General features: G+C 41.2%; 1 protein-coding gene across 7 annotated transcripts in view; it reads right to left on the bottom strand.

The window, feature by feature from the left end:
- Window positions 1-14,467, bottom strand: part of OSBPL6 (oxysterol binding protein like 6) — a 92,583-nt gene that overhangs the window by 15,580 nt on the left and 62,536 nt on the right. For 6 of the 7 annotated variants that reach the window (XM_040972110.1, XM_040972113.1, XM_040972116.1 and 3 more), the window contains 2 exons: window positions 7,334-7,441; window positions 5,556-5,693 (listed from right to left, as the gene is read on the bottom strand). In XM_040972110.1, coding sequence (XP_040828044.1) covers window positions 5,556-5,693; window positions 7,334-7,441 — 246 coding nt within the window. The remainder of the gene's footprint in view (window positions 1-5,555; window positions 5,694-7,333; window positions 7,442-14,467) is intronic. The other variant, XM_040972117.1, reaches the window with a different exon arrangement.

Genomic DNA, 14,467 nt, shown 5'->3' with positions numbered 1-14,467 from the left:
AAGTAAGGACTTTAGCCAGTAAGCTACCATGCCAGGCCCAGGAAAAACACATTTTGTTAGTGACAAATGGGAAGGGAAACAAAGGAGGGAAGAGGGACGTCACTAGGTCAGAGGTGGGACAGCAGCTCTGATTTTAACTAGGGTGGCCAGAATAAGCTTCCTTGCACATGACTTCTGAGCAAGGGACTGAAACAAGTGGCAGCTGAATGTGTGCACCTCTGGGGAAGTGCTGCACTTCCAGACAAGTGCAGAAGCCAGTGTCCTGGAGCAAGTGCAATGCAGAACATGCAGCAGAGCCTCCTCTGGAGCTGTTGTTAGGATTCACACACACACACACACACACACACACACACACCACACACACACACACACACACACACACACACACACACACACGGCAGTCTCACCAGCTGGGCCTTCCGAGTGTGTTAGTGTACAAGCTAGGGAAGCACTCTGTGGGGGCCTCACCATATGAGGGCTTAGTGACTGGGGACGATGAGCTTGGCCCAGTCAGCAGGTCATATCTGAAGGTTAAGAGCAATTGTGAGAACTCACAACGTTTGTCATTTGAGTTTATCTTCTGGTCGAGTGCCTTCAAATACTTAAGACTGATTGCTGTGTGAAAGAAGAGTTGTAACAGTGAGTTTAGGAAAACCTGTAAGACATCTTGCACAAGTACTAGGTGTGTAGTTATTTCTGACAAGAGCTGCAGGAGGGACACTACTCTTACTCCCACAAGGGGCACAAGGCATCTTTAGCTAAACAGACTTTCCAGAATCCTTCCTTTGGCTGTTGCAATGTTTAAGGAAGAGAGTGACATGAGGCTGCAGATAGCAGGAATTAGATTACAAGGGTCAGTGCGATAGATAAGGGGTTTCAATTGCTATCTTAGAGACACTGGAGAATACAGATGTGAACAGATTTGCCATAATTTGGAGGAGCTAATCAGGTTTCCCAGTAGACAATGGATCAGAAGGGGCAATAAGAGGCAGGAATGCCAATTATGGGACTGACATGGTAATCTAGGTGGGGAGAAATGGAAGATTAGAGTGAATCAGTGGCAATGAATCAACAAGAAAATATGGATCTGAGCAAATGCAGGTCATATAAACTTCAGAACCCAGTGAGTCCACTCTTGTCGGGTATTTGGTAATGACTGTGTGGACAGAAAGGCACATGGGCAATCTGACAGGAATGGGGAGATCGGTGTGTGTAGTTTAATTTGTCTGCTTGGAGCAGGGTGGTGTTGGTAATGAGCGAAAAGAGTGCGCTAAATCTTCAGTAAATCTTTTTCATTCTTTTGAGCCACAGAAACACATACACAGAGGCAGTGATGGAGAAGAGAGATGGAGAGACAGAGAGACAGAGAAGAGAGAGGGAGGGAAGGAGAGAGAGAGATGGAGAGTGGAGAAAGTATTCATATCCACCGTTTCACTTTCCAGATGCCTGCAGTCTCCTATATGGGTGCCAGGAACCCACTGATTTGAGCCATTATTATTGCCTCTAAGAGTCTGCATTTCGCAGGAAGTTGCAGTGAAGGTCCAGAGCTTGGGAACGGACCCAGGCACTCTGATGTGGGTTCTGGACTTGCTACTTTAGTAGGCTGAATGCCTGCTCTCAGTGATTTCCTCTGGGGACATGCTGAATTAGGGCTTTTATCAGAACCTCGGTGGCAATGTTTAGGAAAGGACTGCTCATTTGCATCTTAATCTGACTCTTCCAGACCTGCTCTGTCCTTCAGATCTGGACTTGACCATCCAACTGTCCACCAGATAACTCCACTAACAGGTCTGACAAACTCATCATGTCTCAAAGTGAACAATGCATCTCCAGGCTACCTTCACTCTCCTCATCCCTTTTTCTACAATTAAACTTATCCTTTCACAGGTAGTTGCATCATCCTTTGGCTTCGACTCATGTCATAATGCACTTCCCATTCTGCTCACTTTTTAAAAAAATTTTATTCATACATCTAAGGTAAAGGGAATATTGCGGGAGAAGCACCACCCAGTCTCCCTCCCACCCCAGGTCCCCAATGTGGGGCATGCTCTGAAATCCTTGCTCAAGTGGTTTTGATAGTTCACCAGTTATAAATTGCTGCCCTTCTATCCACTCCAGGCATGATGAGGCTGTTGAAGAATCCACTGATTGACATAGTCCATCATAGAGTCTCCATTTGACCTGTTCTGAGTCTGCCATTTCGATTGGAGAGATACCCAAAAGAAACTTTGAGATGTTCCCAGACCAGATTCTTGTATGTACTAGCAAGCACAGGGCCCACCACAGTCCATTGCCCCGATCAGCTGGTGGTTGCAATTACTGGGCTGGTTTTGTTTTCAGCCCCAACTTCCACTGGGACCAATGGGTGTTGCAGTCCAGCCTGGTTCCGCCCAGCACACACTTGGCCCTCGCATAAACCAGTGGGAGCTGCAACCCTGTCAGAGCGACCCACAATAACCCCCACCAGGCCTGCTCCTGCCCTGATTTGCCAGTATGCGTAGCAGGCTAGTCCAGTCTGCCTCATATCTCATTTGGCTCTCGTACATGTCAAAAGGTATTGAAGCTTAGTTCCATCCAACCAGCTCAACCATCCAGCCCTCAGAGATGTTGTTGAGTGCCTCTCTGTCTAGCCACCCCAGACCCTGTCCTAGTTTTTCCCTTCCCATGGGAGTGATAACCCAAGAGGGAGGAGCCAACTATTTCCCTCCCAGGTCTCTCTCACTCCCAGATTGTGCACTCTCCAGGTGGTTCTGCGGTTAGAATTGGTAGTATCAGCTCCCTGTGTCAGCTTCTGCTGTGGCTAAGCCCCAACAACCCTCACCCACTCTAATTATGTTTGCATCTGTAGGAATAATCTGCCCATCCTGGCTTTTCCCTGATCTAGTCCACATGAGGCGCACAGGTGTTGTAGCCCTGCCTAGTCTGGTCTGTCCCCATCCCGGCTCATGCTCTCCAGTGGGAGTAGCTGTCCTCTGCTCACTTCTGTATTCTCACGGTCACAGACAAGTGATTACTGTGTTCCTAGCTGGTAGGCTCAAGACCTTGGAAATGGGAAAGCAAAGATTCCTCTCTGAGAGTTACGACATCAGATGGTAAGCCAGAGCTTAGATAATATGAAGTGTGACTGAAGAAGGGTGAAGGACTGGTCAGCAGTGGGGGATGAGAAGAGAGAAAATTCTGGTAGCATGTCTCTGGCATGGGGGCCTCTAGAGGTGCATCCACAAGAACATGTGGCAGAACAGCATCACAATGGAGAGAGCATAGAGCTACAACATCTCATCTCTCCAAGTCCTAGTGTACACAATTCACTTCTGCTACTCCTGGCTGGCCGAGCAACCTCATGACTAGGATTAGACTTGCCATGCAGATTTGTCTATAGGAAAAGAGGTAAGAAGTGGCAAGTGTGATTAATTAAGCTAACACTCTGGCTCTTGAATGGGAGTCCAGAAATCTTTTAATGCATGCTTTGGGGTTTGAGAGGAGGCACGTACACACCTTGGTAGGCTGAGAAATTCAGCACCAATACAAGAATTCTATAGTATTTTCTCCTCTTTATAAAAGTGCTAAGCGTTACTCATTTCTTCTTTTGTATATTATTCTTGTTTCTGAAGTCATTTGTAATTGCAACCATCCCAAAACAGCTACTAATATTATTTATTTTCTATGCACATGGAAACAAATATAGCAACTGTTGCATTTATCCTTTTAAAAAAGAACATTATTTGAAAATCAGAGTTATAGAGATGGAAAGAGAGAGATGAGGAGAGAGAGAGTAGGAAAAAAGTAAAAGAGAAAGGGAAAAATGCTAGAGATCGTTCCATCCACTGATTTACTCCCTAGATGACTGCAAATGACCAGGGCTGGCCAGGTTAGTCAGGAGCCAGGAGCTTCTTCTGTGTATCCCCTTGGGAGGCAGGGGCCTAAGGACTTGGGCTATCTTCTGCTGCCTTTTCTAGGCCAATAACAGGGAGCTGAATTAGAAGTGGAACAGTCAGAACACAAACTGGTGCCCATATGAGGTGCCAGCACCACACATGTACCTGGTAAGTCATAATGTCAGGCCCCTCATTCTCTTCTTATTGGTAAAAATTCAGTACTGGGACAGGTGTTATGGTGCAGCGGATTAAGCTGCCTATTACAACGTCCATGAATTAGACTCCTGAGTGCTTCACTTCTTTTTTTTTTAAAGATTTATTTTTATTATTTTTTATTGGAAAGGCAAATATACAGAGAGGAGAGACAGAGAGGAAGATCTTCCGTCCGATGATTCACTCCCCAAGTGAGCGCAACGGCCGATACTATGCCGATCCGAAGCCAGGAGCCTCTTCCGGGTCTCCCACGCGGGTGCAGAGTCCCAAAGCTTTGGGCCGTCCTCGACTGCTTTCCCGGGCCACAGGCAGGGAGCTGGAAGGGAAGACAGGCTGCCGGGATTAGAACCGGCGCCTATATGGGATCCCGGGTGTGCAAGGCGAGGACCTTTAACCATTTGCACCACCGCGTCGGGCCCGAGTGCTTCACTTCTAAGCCAGTTCCCTGCTGATACACCCGGGAATGCAGTGGAGGATGACCCAAGTACTTGGACCCTCATACTCTGGTGGGAAAGCCCAATGGAACTGCAGGATCCTGTTATGGCCATTTGGGGAATGAACTAGTGAATGAAAGATTCCTCTCCCCCTCTCTCTTTATATATTTTGCTTCCCCACCCACCATTGCCCCAAGTCGGCCTTGCAAATAAATAAATAAGTATTTAACTATAGACTTGGCAATTCCAAAATGAAAAAAAAAATCCTAATCAGTTGTATAGCAAAAAGTTTGAGTGATTCCTTTATGCAAAGAAGACGAAAACAAAGATCATACACACACACACACACACACACACACACACACACACACACACACACTTGATTAAATTCCACTGAAAGAATGAATTTCTGAAACCTGATTAAGGAAGAGATTTCTTGTTTGTAAGATATTGCCAACTCTCATCAACATGAAGGGCAATCTAATAAAGATTTTGTGGTAGTCTGTGACTAACCTTCAAAAGAAAAATCACTCAACTAGATATAAATCTTTAAGCTCAAATTCATGCCCCTGGCTATGTATATGTATAAATGATGGTGTGTATGTGTGTGTGTGTGCGCGTGTGTGTGTGTGCGTGTGTGTGCGTGTGCATGTGTGTGTGTGCGTGTGTGTGCGTGTGTGTGTGTGTGTGTGTGTGTGTGCGCGTGTGTGTGTGGTGATTTTCTAATTCTCTCATTCTTTTCAATTATTACATAGACTCCTTCTATAAAGAATTCTGTCAAGAACCATTTGGTTTCCCTGAAATAGGAATGGAGGAAGAAAGTCAGAATAAGTGTTGGACTCTTTATTTATTACATTTTTACCTACAGTGTTAACTGCTCAGTAAATGGAAACCACCAGTATTGGCCTTGTTTAGTCTCTGCTGCAAGTTCTTCATCCAACTCTCATGCATAAACAAAAACCACGATCAGAAATTTCAATCTTACTTTCTTTAATTGAAGCCTCAAGTCAGAAGCACAGACTTGAGTCCTTACCTCATTCTCTGATGAGCTGGCAGAGAGGAGCACCTCTTGGGCATCGAAGAACTCCGACACAGACTCTGACATGGAGAGGCGGCTCTCATTGGCTACTTGCTGTGACAGGGGCAGACTGACATGGATTTGCTCACCACCCTAGAGAGCAGAGAAACATACAGTATAGTGGTTAGACTAGCTACTCTTTCCAATGAAGATGATTTCTACAGAAATCCATATCATGTGTAAAGAGTATTGATTACAATTAACTTCCTGTTGCTACTTAACAGTAACCAGTGCATAGGTTTTCTTTGTGTCTGAAGATTCAGAAGGACATGGTCAAAAGATGCCAATACCATGACTTGATTTTTAAGTCTATATTCAAATGGTATTAAATGGAATTTAACAGGTTAATCCCCTACTAATAGCCTGAATTCATTTTAGAGACAAGTGTATTTTCTTATTTTTAGGGTCCATCTTACTTGTCACATTCTAATTAGTATACTTAGTCTTCAGAAACATTTGTAGAAACTACCAGGGAATAATGAGATTAATTTTTGAGACAACATGTAATTTATTCTCAATAATATCATATATTTTAACCTGTGAAACATATGCTTAGAGAAATGAACCTTATTTCAAACTGGATTTTTATTCAATGAGTGATGAATATAGTTTTTAAGGAAGCCATTTAAATTATAATCGAAAAAATATGTAAAAATAGCATATAATAAAAAAGCATAAAATGCATACTTCAGGTTGAAAAGAGGACTCAATTGAGAATCATTAAATTGCCTTCAACCAACAAATATTAAAAGCGCTCCTCAAAACCATATTTCTAGGCAGCTGCCTGAACTGAAGTGTCATCAGAGATCAGGAGGCCCAAGAACGTGCACGGACAGAGGGTGGGTAATACACCATAAATTATCTTACGGCATTACTTTTTAAGCAGTTAGATGGTAGAACCTGCACTGGAAGACTTCTAATAAAATGCAAATTCTTATTGCAAATATGATCTCAAAATTTGTTAAAACTCTCACTGTGTTCATGTTTCACTATCTATTAAGCTCAGAAATTACTGCTGAAAAGTGTAAATTCTCATGACTACAAAAGAATTTCTACCAAAGAAAATGAATGGAACTACACACTCAAGTTTAGTCCCAATGCTGAATGTTCTATTCTTTTATCATTTCTTCAATTAAAAAAAATAATAACAGCACTTATCTCAGAGGGTAGTTGAGAATGTCAAATGAGGTAACAACGTAAATGATAGCACAATGCCTAACACATGGTAAATCTTCACTTGACACATGTGAACTATTAAATATTATCATCATCAGTGGTAACTGTAGCAGTATTGGTATTACCTTCCCAGGTTAGGCAACTTCTCTTGTTGGGGCTTTCAAAACAAACCTTAAGAACACTTTTATTTAGTAATTTCACTTTTATTTAGCAATTTCTCATATCACAGCGGCTTTTTTTTTTAGCATTTGTTGGTCATGTGGTGATCATAAACACAGACAGACACAGAAAATTAACAAGCTGGAATAGGCATGCAAACTAAACGTTCAGTGGCATCAGATTGGTACAAAAATAAATAAGGACACTGATCACCAAGAATAAATTATGTCAAGCTCATGAACATCGTTTACTACAAAGAACATGGGACCATCAATCATACGTGTTTATGAAAGGCATCTTATTAAGCATGAAGGAACTGTACAGAAATAAATAAAAACATGTAGGAGATTTATATGCTGTGTGATAGGTACACTACTTCTGTTAAAAATGAGTCTTACCTCATCAGGGCTAGGAATAATATTTACACTGACAACCTGATCACAAATGATGGACTCTGAATGTATTCTGTTCAAGCGACTCCTCAGTTCAGCATTCTGGTTCAGTGCCTTAAAATAACAGAAATGCATTTTAAATTTCAAATTAAAAAGCAAGCACCAACAGAAAAAGTACAGAGATAGACAACAAAGTCTCTAGGGTTCTGAGCTCTAACTTCTGAAATCATCACGAGCCAGATCCTATTGGTAAAAAGGAAACAGAAGGCTCAGAGTTTACACATTAACTCTGCTGTAGTAAAGCAGATCACCACTTGGTAGAATGGTGAGCTAAGAGGTAAGGGACTTCATTAAAAAACTCACAGAATTATCTCTCTCTCCGAGTCAGGCCACCCTTGCCCAGTCTACCACCACATATATATTACTTTCACAGCCTGGGATGAAGGCTGCCAAACTTTCAATTTTTGTTGTTGTTGTGGTACCTGAAATTTGATATTCATTCAAAGCTCAGTATTATTTGAGAGCTGAATGAACAAAGAGTTGACAAAAATCATATTTTAGTCTGGATAAAGAAAAAACACTGTATTTTATTTTCCAGGAGGATATAATGTACATGACAGTACAACAGAACTAACTCAAGTGCAGACCAGAAGGTAGCCTCATGGGACAGCATAGACAATGAACACAGCAATAACGGACATAATACTGTAGTAAGCTACCCCCAAGATATTTACACCACACTACTTTCAACACAGCTTACCATGAGTAAAACACTACATGCTATGACATAGTTTAGTAAGTGCATCAATTGCACTTACTTCAAGAATGAACAGGCTTACACAGGCATGGCCTCCCTGCAGGGACTATGCACTAAAGTACAGTAAATCACCAGAGAGTGCACATCACTTTGAGCCATGTGGTCATCATACAGGTGTGGCTGACTGGAATTAAATCAAGTAAAAGACCTGTGTGAGGACGAGGTCCAGTGAAAGATAAAACAAGATCTTTCCTTCCCACTAAAATCAGCAAGAAGATTTTAGAGTAGAAGATAAATGTCAAGGTGTATAAATAGTTAATGGATGCAATGGTCAGAACATACCCAAGTAGAATATCACAATTACAGCTTTGCACCTGTTGAAACACTCAGGGTAAGTGCTAATGTCTACATGAGCACTTATCAGGGAGCACCAAGAAGCCCCCTGACTTTCCCTCTCAATCGAGGTTCACACTTCTTCCCTGTCATCTACCAACTTTTGCTTTTTATGGAGAAATGTCACAGTGTTTGGTTTTTGTTGAAAGCTTTCAGAACCAATTATGTAAAATATGTCAAATAACACCCTTGGCCTGTCAAGTACAGATGAACTAACAGTGGATTCAGTTCCTACAGTCATTACATTTGGGGATAGCATCAAGTAATGTCTCTGGTTTTCTGAGAAAATGAGGAAGTGTTAGCAAAAATGGCAATCACACTTTCAATGAATAAACTATGTGCCTCAAAGGAAGAATCCTAACAACTTTTCATCCTGCAAATGGGCTCAGGGTTATTTTTCTTGGGGCAAAATGTCACTTAGAATGTGAAGAAAAACTACTGCATTCCTCTTACTCTCTGTCACTATTAAAGACAGGTTTATTTTGTTCTTTCATCATTTCTCTGCCTACAAGGAGACAGAAAACTCTTTTGGCCACTCAAGTATTTGGAATCAGATACATTTTCTAGCCGGAAAGAGACTGCCTTATGGTCAGATGTTTAATGGTTTTAATTGCAGCGTGGGTCTTGACCTGAGGCTTTTGTACGAGCCTCTACTAATGGTTCGCCAAGAGTGGCCATGCCTTCTGGAACTGCATTAATAGAAAAAAAACCCACAGAAACTCAAGGCCAAATATCACTAATGGTCTTCTTTAGGGTGGGAATGTCACACACAGCTTTGCCATTTATTGGAGAAATTAGAGAACTCTTTGCCCTGTATTTAAAAATGTATGAAATTCTCATTCATGCTCTCATCTAATATTCGCTAAATGATCCTGCCCACAAGTATATGTGAAGGGCTCACAAGATAATCTCTAGTCATTCATTATCAATAGAAAATATGCTAAATGTTTCAAAAAAAATATTGAACACAGTTTTATGCCTTTTCTTGGATGCAATGTGAAAAATAAAATTATCTTGTCCTAGGTTAGAAAATCAGTTCTCCTAACATCAAGGCTGTGTGTTCCTGACCACCTTTCTGGGCTTCTGTTTTTGAAGTGAAAACAAGAGGGATTACCCATGTAACCTTTGAAATCCTCTCCAAACTTGGCTGAAACACTAGATATACAAATAAACTTCTGATACTTAATGTTATGATTAAAGGCTGGTTTCTATCATCTACAAAGTTTACTCCGAGATTCCACAGGATGTCCTTAATTCTGCCGGTGCTGTTCTCTTCTCAACTGGGTTGCAAAACAGTATCATGAGACCAAAGAAGAAAAATCTGGATTATTTTTCAGTGAGATGTAGAAAATAGTCATTTTTTTGGTTTCTTTAAAAAAAAAACAACTTCAAAACTATTTTTTTTTAAATTATTGCTAATACTTGAAGCCAAGACTCTGTTCTGGTATATCACTACTGGGAAAACATTACACTTTCCTGGCAAAATATTTATATCATGCCAAAAACAGAACTGGGTCTGATTCTATGTAAGTATAAGATAATCAGAGTTGAAATGAAAGCAGAACACTTAACTCTGCTTCAGTTTTTTCACACACATGTTTAGCATGTTGAATTCAAAGCTTAAATTTGAAAGAAATAATTGATCAGTAATATATATGCAGTGGTAGAAAAAGTTGTTGCCACAGGCCCCATGGAAATTAACACTGTTCCCACTACGGCAATCCCAGGGTGGCAGTGTAAGCAGGCCCCAGCATGCAGCAGCCCCCTCCCACAAGTCCTGTCCAGGCTGCCTCCTTCTTTTGCCTTGAGCAAATAAACTGTTTCTTGAAGTGTAATACACAACCAAGTGCTGTGAGCTTTGTTGGGTAGCATTCACAACATTTATTGTTGTCCTTCCCTGGCGGAATGACTGAGAAGTTCAGGTGTGGCAATTAACATGAAAGGGTCCAGAAGACAACAGATGGAATGTTGGGATCACACCCAAGGACAGTGAACCATGGCAAAGCAAGGAAAATGGAGGCAGATTACCAGTCAACTGGCCAGCCACTAAGCCAGAAAAGCTAACGGAACTTGTCAGTAGTATCATCACTCTTTTAGTGGCACAGAGGCCCACAGGCATCCTGGGAAGAAGTACCATGAATCCAGGCACTGTCTCTAGGCTTTCTAAAACCTATCCATAAAGCATGCTTCTTGGGTCCAGCGTGGTAACCTAGTGGCTAAAGCCCTCGGCTTGCTCTCGCTGAGATCTCATATGGGCGCTGGATCTGATCTTGGCTGCCTCGTTTCCCGTCCAGCTCCCTGCTTGTGGCCTGCAAAAGCAGTTGAGGACGGCCCAGACCCTTGGGACACCGTGCCACATGCGAGACCCAGAGGAAGCTCCTGGCTCTGTCTTCGGATCTGTGGAGTTCCAGCCATTGTGCCACTTAGGGAGTGAATCAGCTGAGGGAAGATCTTCCTCTCTCTCTACTCTCTGTGTATCTGACTTTCCAATAAAAATAAATAGTAAAATCTTTTATTAAAACAAAGCATGCTTCTTTCCCCTGGCTTTGAGTCCCTTTCCGTCTCTAAAACAAGTTACCAAGTAGAAGGCCAGAGCCAGAATAGTCTTCACTTCTTAGAAATAAGACAATGAGAGTATACCGTAGATGGGGTTGGACTCAGGCACAAATATTTTGCTAAATGGAACTGTGGGCTCCTAGTAGAACACATGGATGACTGATGGCTGATGAACAATATGAATCACATGGCAAGATGGAGCTATTGCAAATTACAACCCTTAGGCTAAAGTTAAAACTAGTCCCAAGCAGATGAGAAAATAAGTCTGAAAATCCTGAGTCTCACTCTAAAATAATTTTGCTCAATGAAAAAAAATAGTATTACAATATTTTGGGAAAAACAAAAACTAGATGAAAAAGCTAAAAATTCATATTGCCCTACCCACCTGATGGTAGATTGCATTTCTAGCCTCTTCCCTAAGCACACCTTCTAACCTCATGTCTGCCTCTTAGTTTCTGCATACATGTATTTATTATATGTTGCAAACTTTTCAAAAACATAATTTAAAGCTGCATAATAAGCCATTATTTCCTGTTACTTTATAGTTAGGCTATTATTGATTTTTTAGTAGTGTTAATGATGCTATAATTAACATTCATGTGCATTAACTATTTTCTATATTTAGCATTAGTTTCCTAGACAAGGGATATCACCTAGGGACTTACACAAAGTCTAAAACTTTGATGATTTTTAATACATATTTCTGTGAACAGGTATTTAGCCTAGTGGTTAAGATACCCACATCGCACATGAGAGAACCTGGATTTGATTCCTGTCTTGAACTCCTAACTTCAGCTTCCTTTCAACAAAGGTCTTGGGAAGCAGCAATGATGGCTCACTCAGTTATACCCTGTCACCCAAACGAGATGCGTGGTTCCTAGCTTCAGTCCCAACCAACCCTTGGCAATTATTAGCAGCTGAAGAGTGAATTAATACATGGGAATTCTCTCTGTGACTCTCTCTGTTTCTCAAATAAGCAATTTTTAAAACTAACTACTGCTAAAGTATGTTCAAAATACAACTTAAAATTGCTGGACAGTTTAAAAATGACATAAATAATTCAAAGAAGAAAAATTTGGCACACAACAAACGTTCACTGGTCAAATGTTCACTCCATTCCTGTGGAGTTCGGGAACAAATACACTTGGGAATTTTACTTCATCACAGAATATGTATTCTGTGTATGTGACATGTTGTGCACAGCAGGGATGACAGATGCCACAAGTGTGTTTTTAATTATCCTCCCATGTGCCTTACGCTCATGCTTTGCTTACAACCCCACATATAGCACATTTCATGGATTCACAGATACCCATGTCCCCTCACAGTTGGCCCCTCTGAAGCAAGGCAGCAGTGGAATTGACAGCAGTGCTTCTTCATTTCCTCCTTGACTTCGGTCTTCCAGATACAACATTAAACAGATTATGAAATTACACTGTCATAAAGTCAGGGATGAGGGAAAGATGTCACATACAACTGTCTATGGGCTTCAGTCTAACATCCATTGTGTCTCTCAGATGTGAAAGTTAATTTAATTTTCATGAGAGTAAACAGCAGAATTATGCATGTGCTTGTGTATACCCAGACCAAGTAAAAAATATGACTCCAGAAGAGGAATTCATTTGGGGCTAGCATGGTAGTACAGAACACTATGGGATCACCTGCAACTCCTGCATCTCTTACTGGAGCATGGATTCAAGTTCTGACTGCTTTGTCTTTGACCCTGTACCCTTCTAACATGCCTGGGAAAGCAGCAATTGGCGGCCTATCACTGTGCCTTTGTCACCCATGTGGGAGACTCAGATGGAGTTCCTGGCTCTTGGCCTATGCCTGGACCAGTCCTGCCATTTACGACCATTTGGGGAGTGAACCAGTGGATGCAAATGCTCTTCCTTTCTCTCTGTTACCCTGCCATTCAAATGAAGTTAAACATAAAATCTTTTTTAAAAGAAGAGGAATTTGTTTGACTCTATTTTTGCCAATTTTACTCGCCTAAGGAAGGTAACAATTTATGCTCAGCATGTAGTTAAAAATGCTTATTTCATATGTTTTGTGCCTTCTAAATAGAACAATGGTGTTTCCTGAGTTCAAATTAACATACTAAAAAGTATGAGCATATCTCGAGACAGATATCAAAATAGGGCTTCTCAATTATTTGGTTGTATCCTGTTATCCATCCTCTTTCTTAGTTCACCCTTAATACTCTTGTGTTCTTCATGGCAGCCCTGATAACACTGATCAACTTCCATTGTGACTGAAAATGCAGAAATCATCAGCATCTACACTTCCACTCATATCCATACCTTTCTCTTTAGCCCACAACAGGTCTTAGGGAAAGAACTATCATATATCCAACTGTCCAGGTAATGGGCATGGTCTTATCTTGAATGTCATCTTATCTCTTCTTAACATTCAGCTCATTTCCAAGTCATGCTAATTCTCCTTGCTCTAGAGACTTTAAAATATAGCTCCTCTCGCCAATGCTGGCACTTCTTTCATTTTGGAATAGTATCTTAAGTATCACACATGATAGTCTCAAATAATCTTGAATACTGCAGATGTCTGTACAAGTAATTTTGCCTTAAATCCAACACTGCTCATCCTACACCATACAAATCTTTCAAATATGCAGGAATATGCAGCGACATATTTAGAGCATTATCCTTCAGATAAAATTCTCCAAGCTCGTTATCATTGCTGGGACAAATCTAAACTCTTTGTGTGTTCCCTGATGCGTTGGTTGCCACCCTCTGAATTCTTCCTTGTTCATTTCATTTCATTATTAACCTCCCATTATCAATGACCTACAATTCTAGAGAAACTTCTTTGGTGATCTAACCATGAGATCATAATATACAAGAGAAGAGTAAACCACGGGCTGGCATTGTGGTGCAGTCCAGTCACTACTTGTTAGACCAGCATTTCACACTGAAGTGGCAGCTCATACCCTGGCTTCTCTGCCTCTTATCCAGCTCCCTGGTAAGAGCCACCGGGAATGTACCAGCGACAGACCCAAGTGCTTGGGCCCCTGTTACACATTTAAGACATCTGGATAGGAGTCCAGGTTTCTGGCTTTGGCCTGGTCCAGTCTTGGATTTTGTGGTCATTTGGGAAATGAACTGGTAGATGGAAAACTTCTGTAGTTCTCTCTACCTTTCAAATGCTAAGTCTTAAAAAAAAGAGAAAGGAAAGAAAGGCATAAACTGTCAGGAAACTTAACTCAAGCATTTTCACCTCTTTTTAAGATCAGTTTAGTGTTTAACAAAAATAAGCGTGCACAAAATAGAACCAACAAAAAAAACAAATAAATCAGCAAGAATCTATTGAAACTCTAGCTATAGATGCAAATAAATGTTTTCACATAAGATGGGAGTATTTTAAGCCAAATGCTGCAGAGCAAACATAATTTCGTTTATTTCACTTTGTCATCCTAA

This window comes from Ochotona curzoniae, unplaced genomic scaffold (genome assembly GCF_017591425.1).
Source record: "Ochotona curzoniae isolate NIBS_2020 unplaced genomic scaffold, NIBS_Ocur_1.0 contig_2210, whole genome shotgun sequence".
In the NCBI taxonomy this organism is placed as follows: Eukaryota; Metazoa; Chordata; class Mammalia; order Lagomorpha; family Ochotonidae; genus Ochotona; species Ochotona curzoniae.
This window is presented reverse-complemented; position numbering and strand designations above follow the sequence as displayed.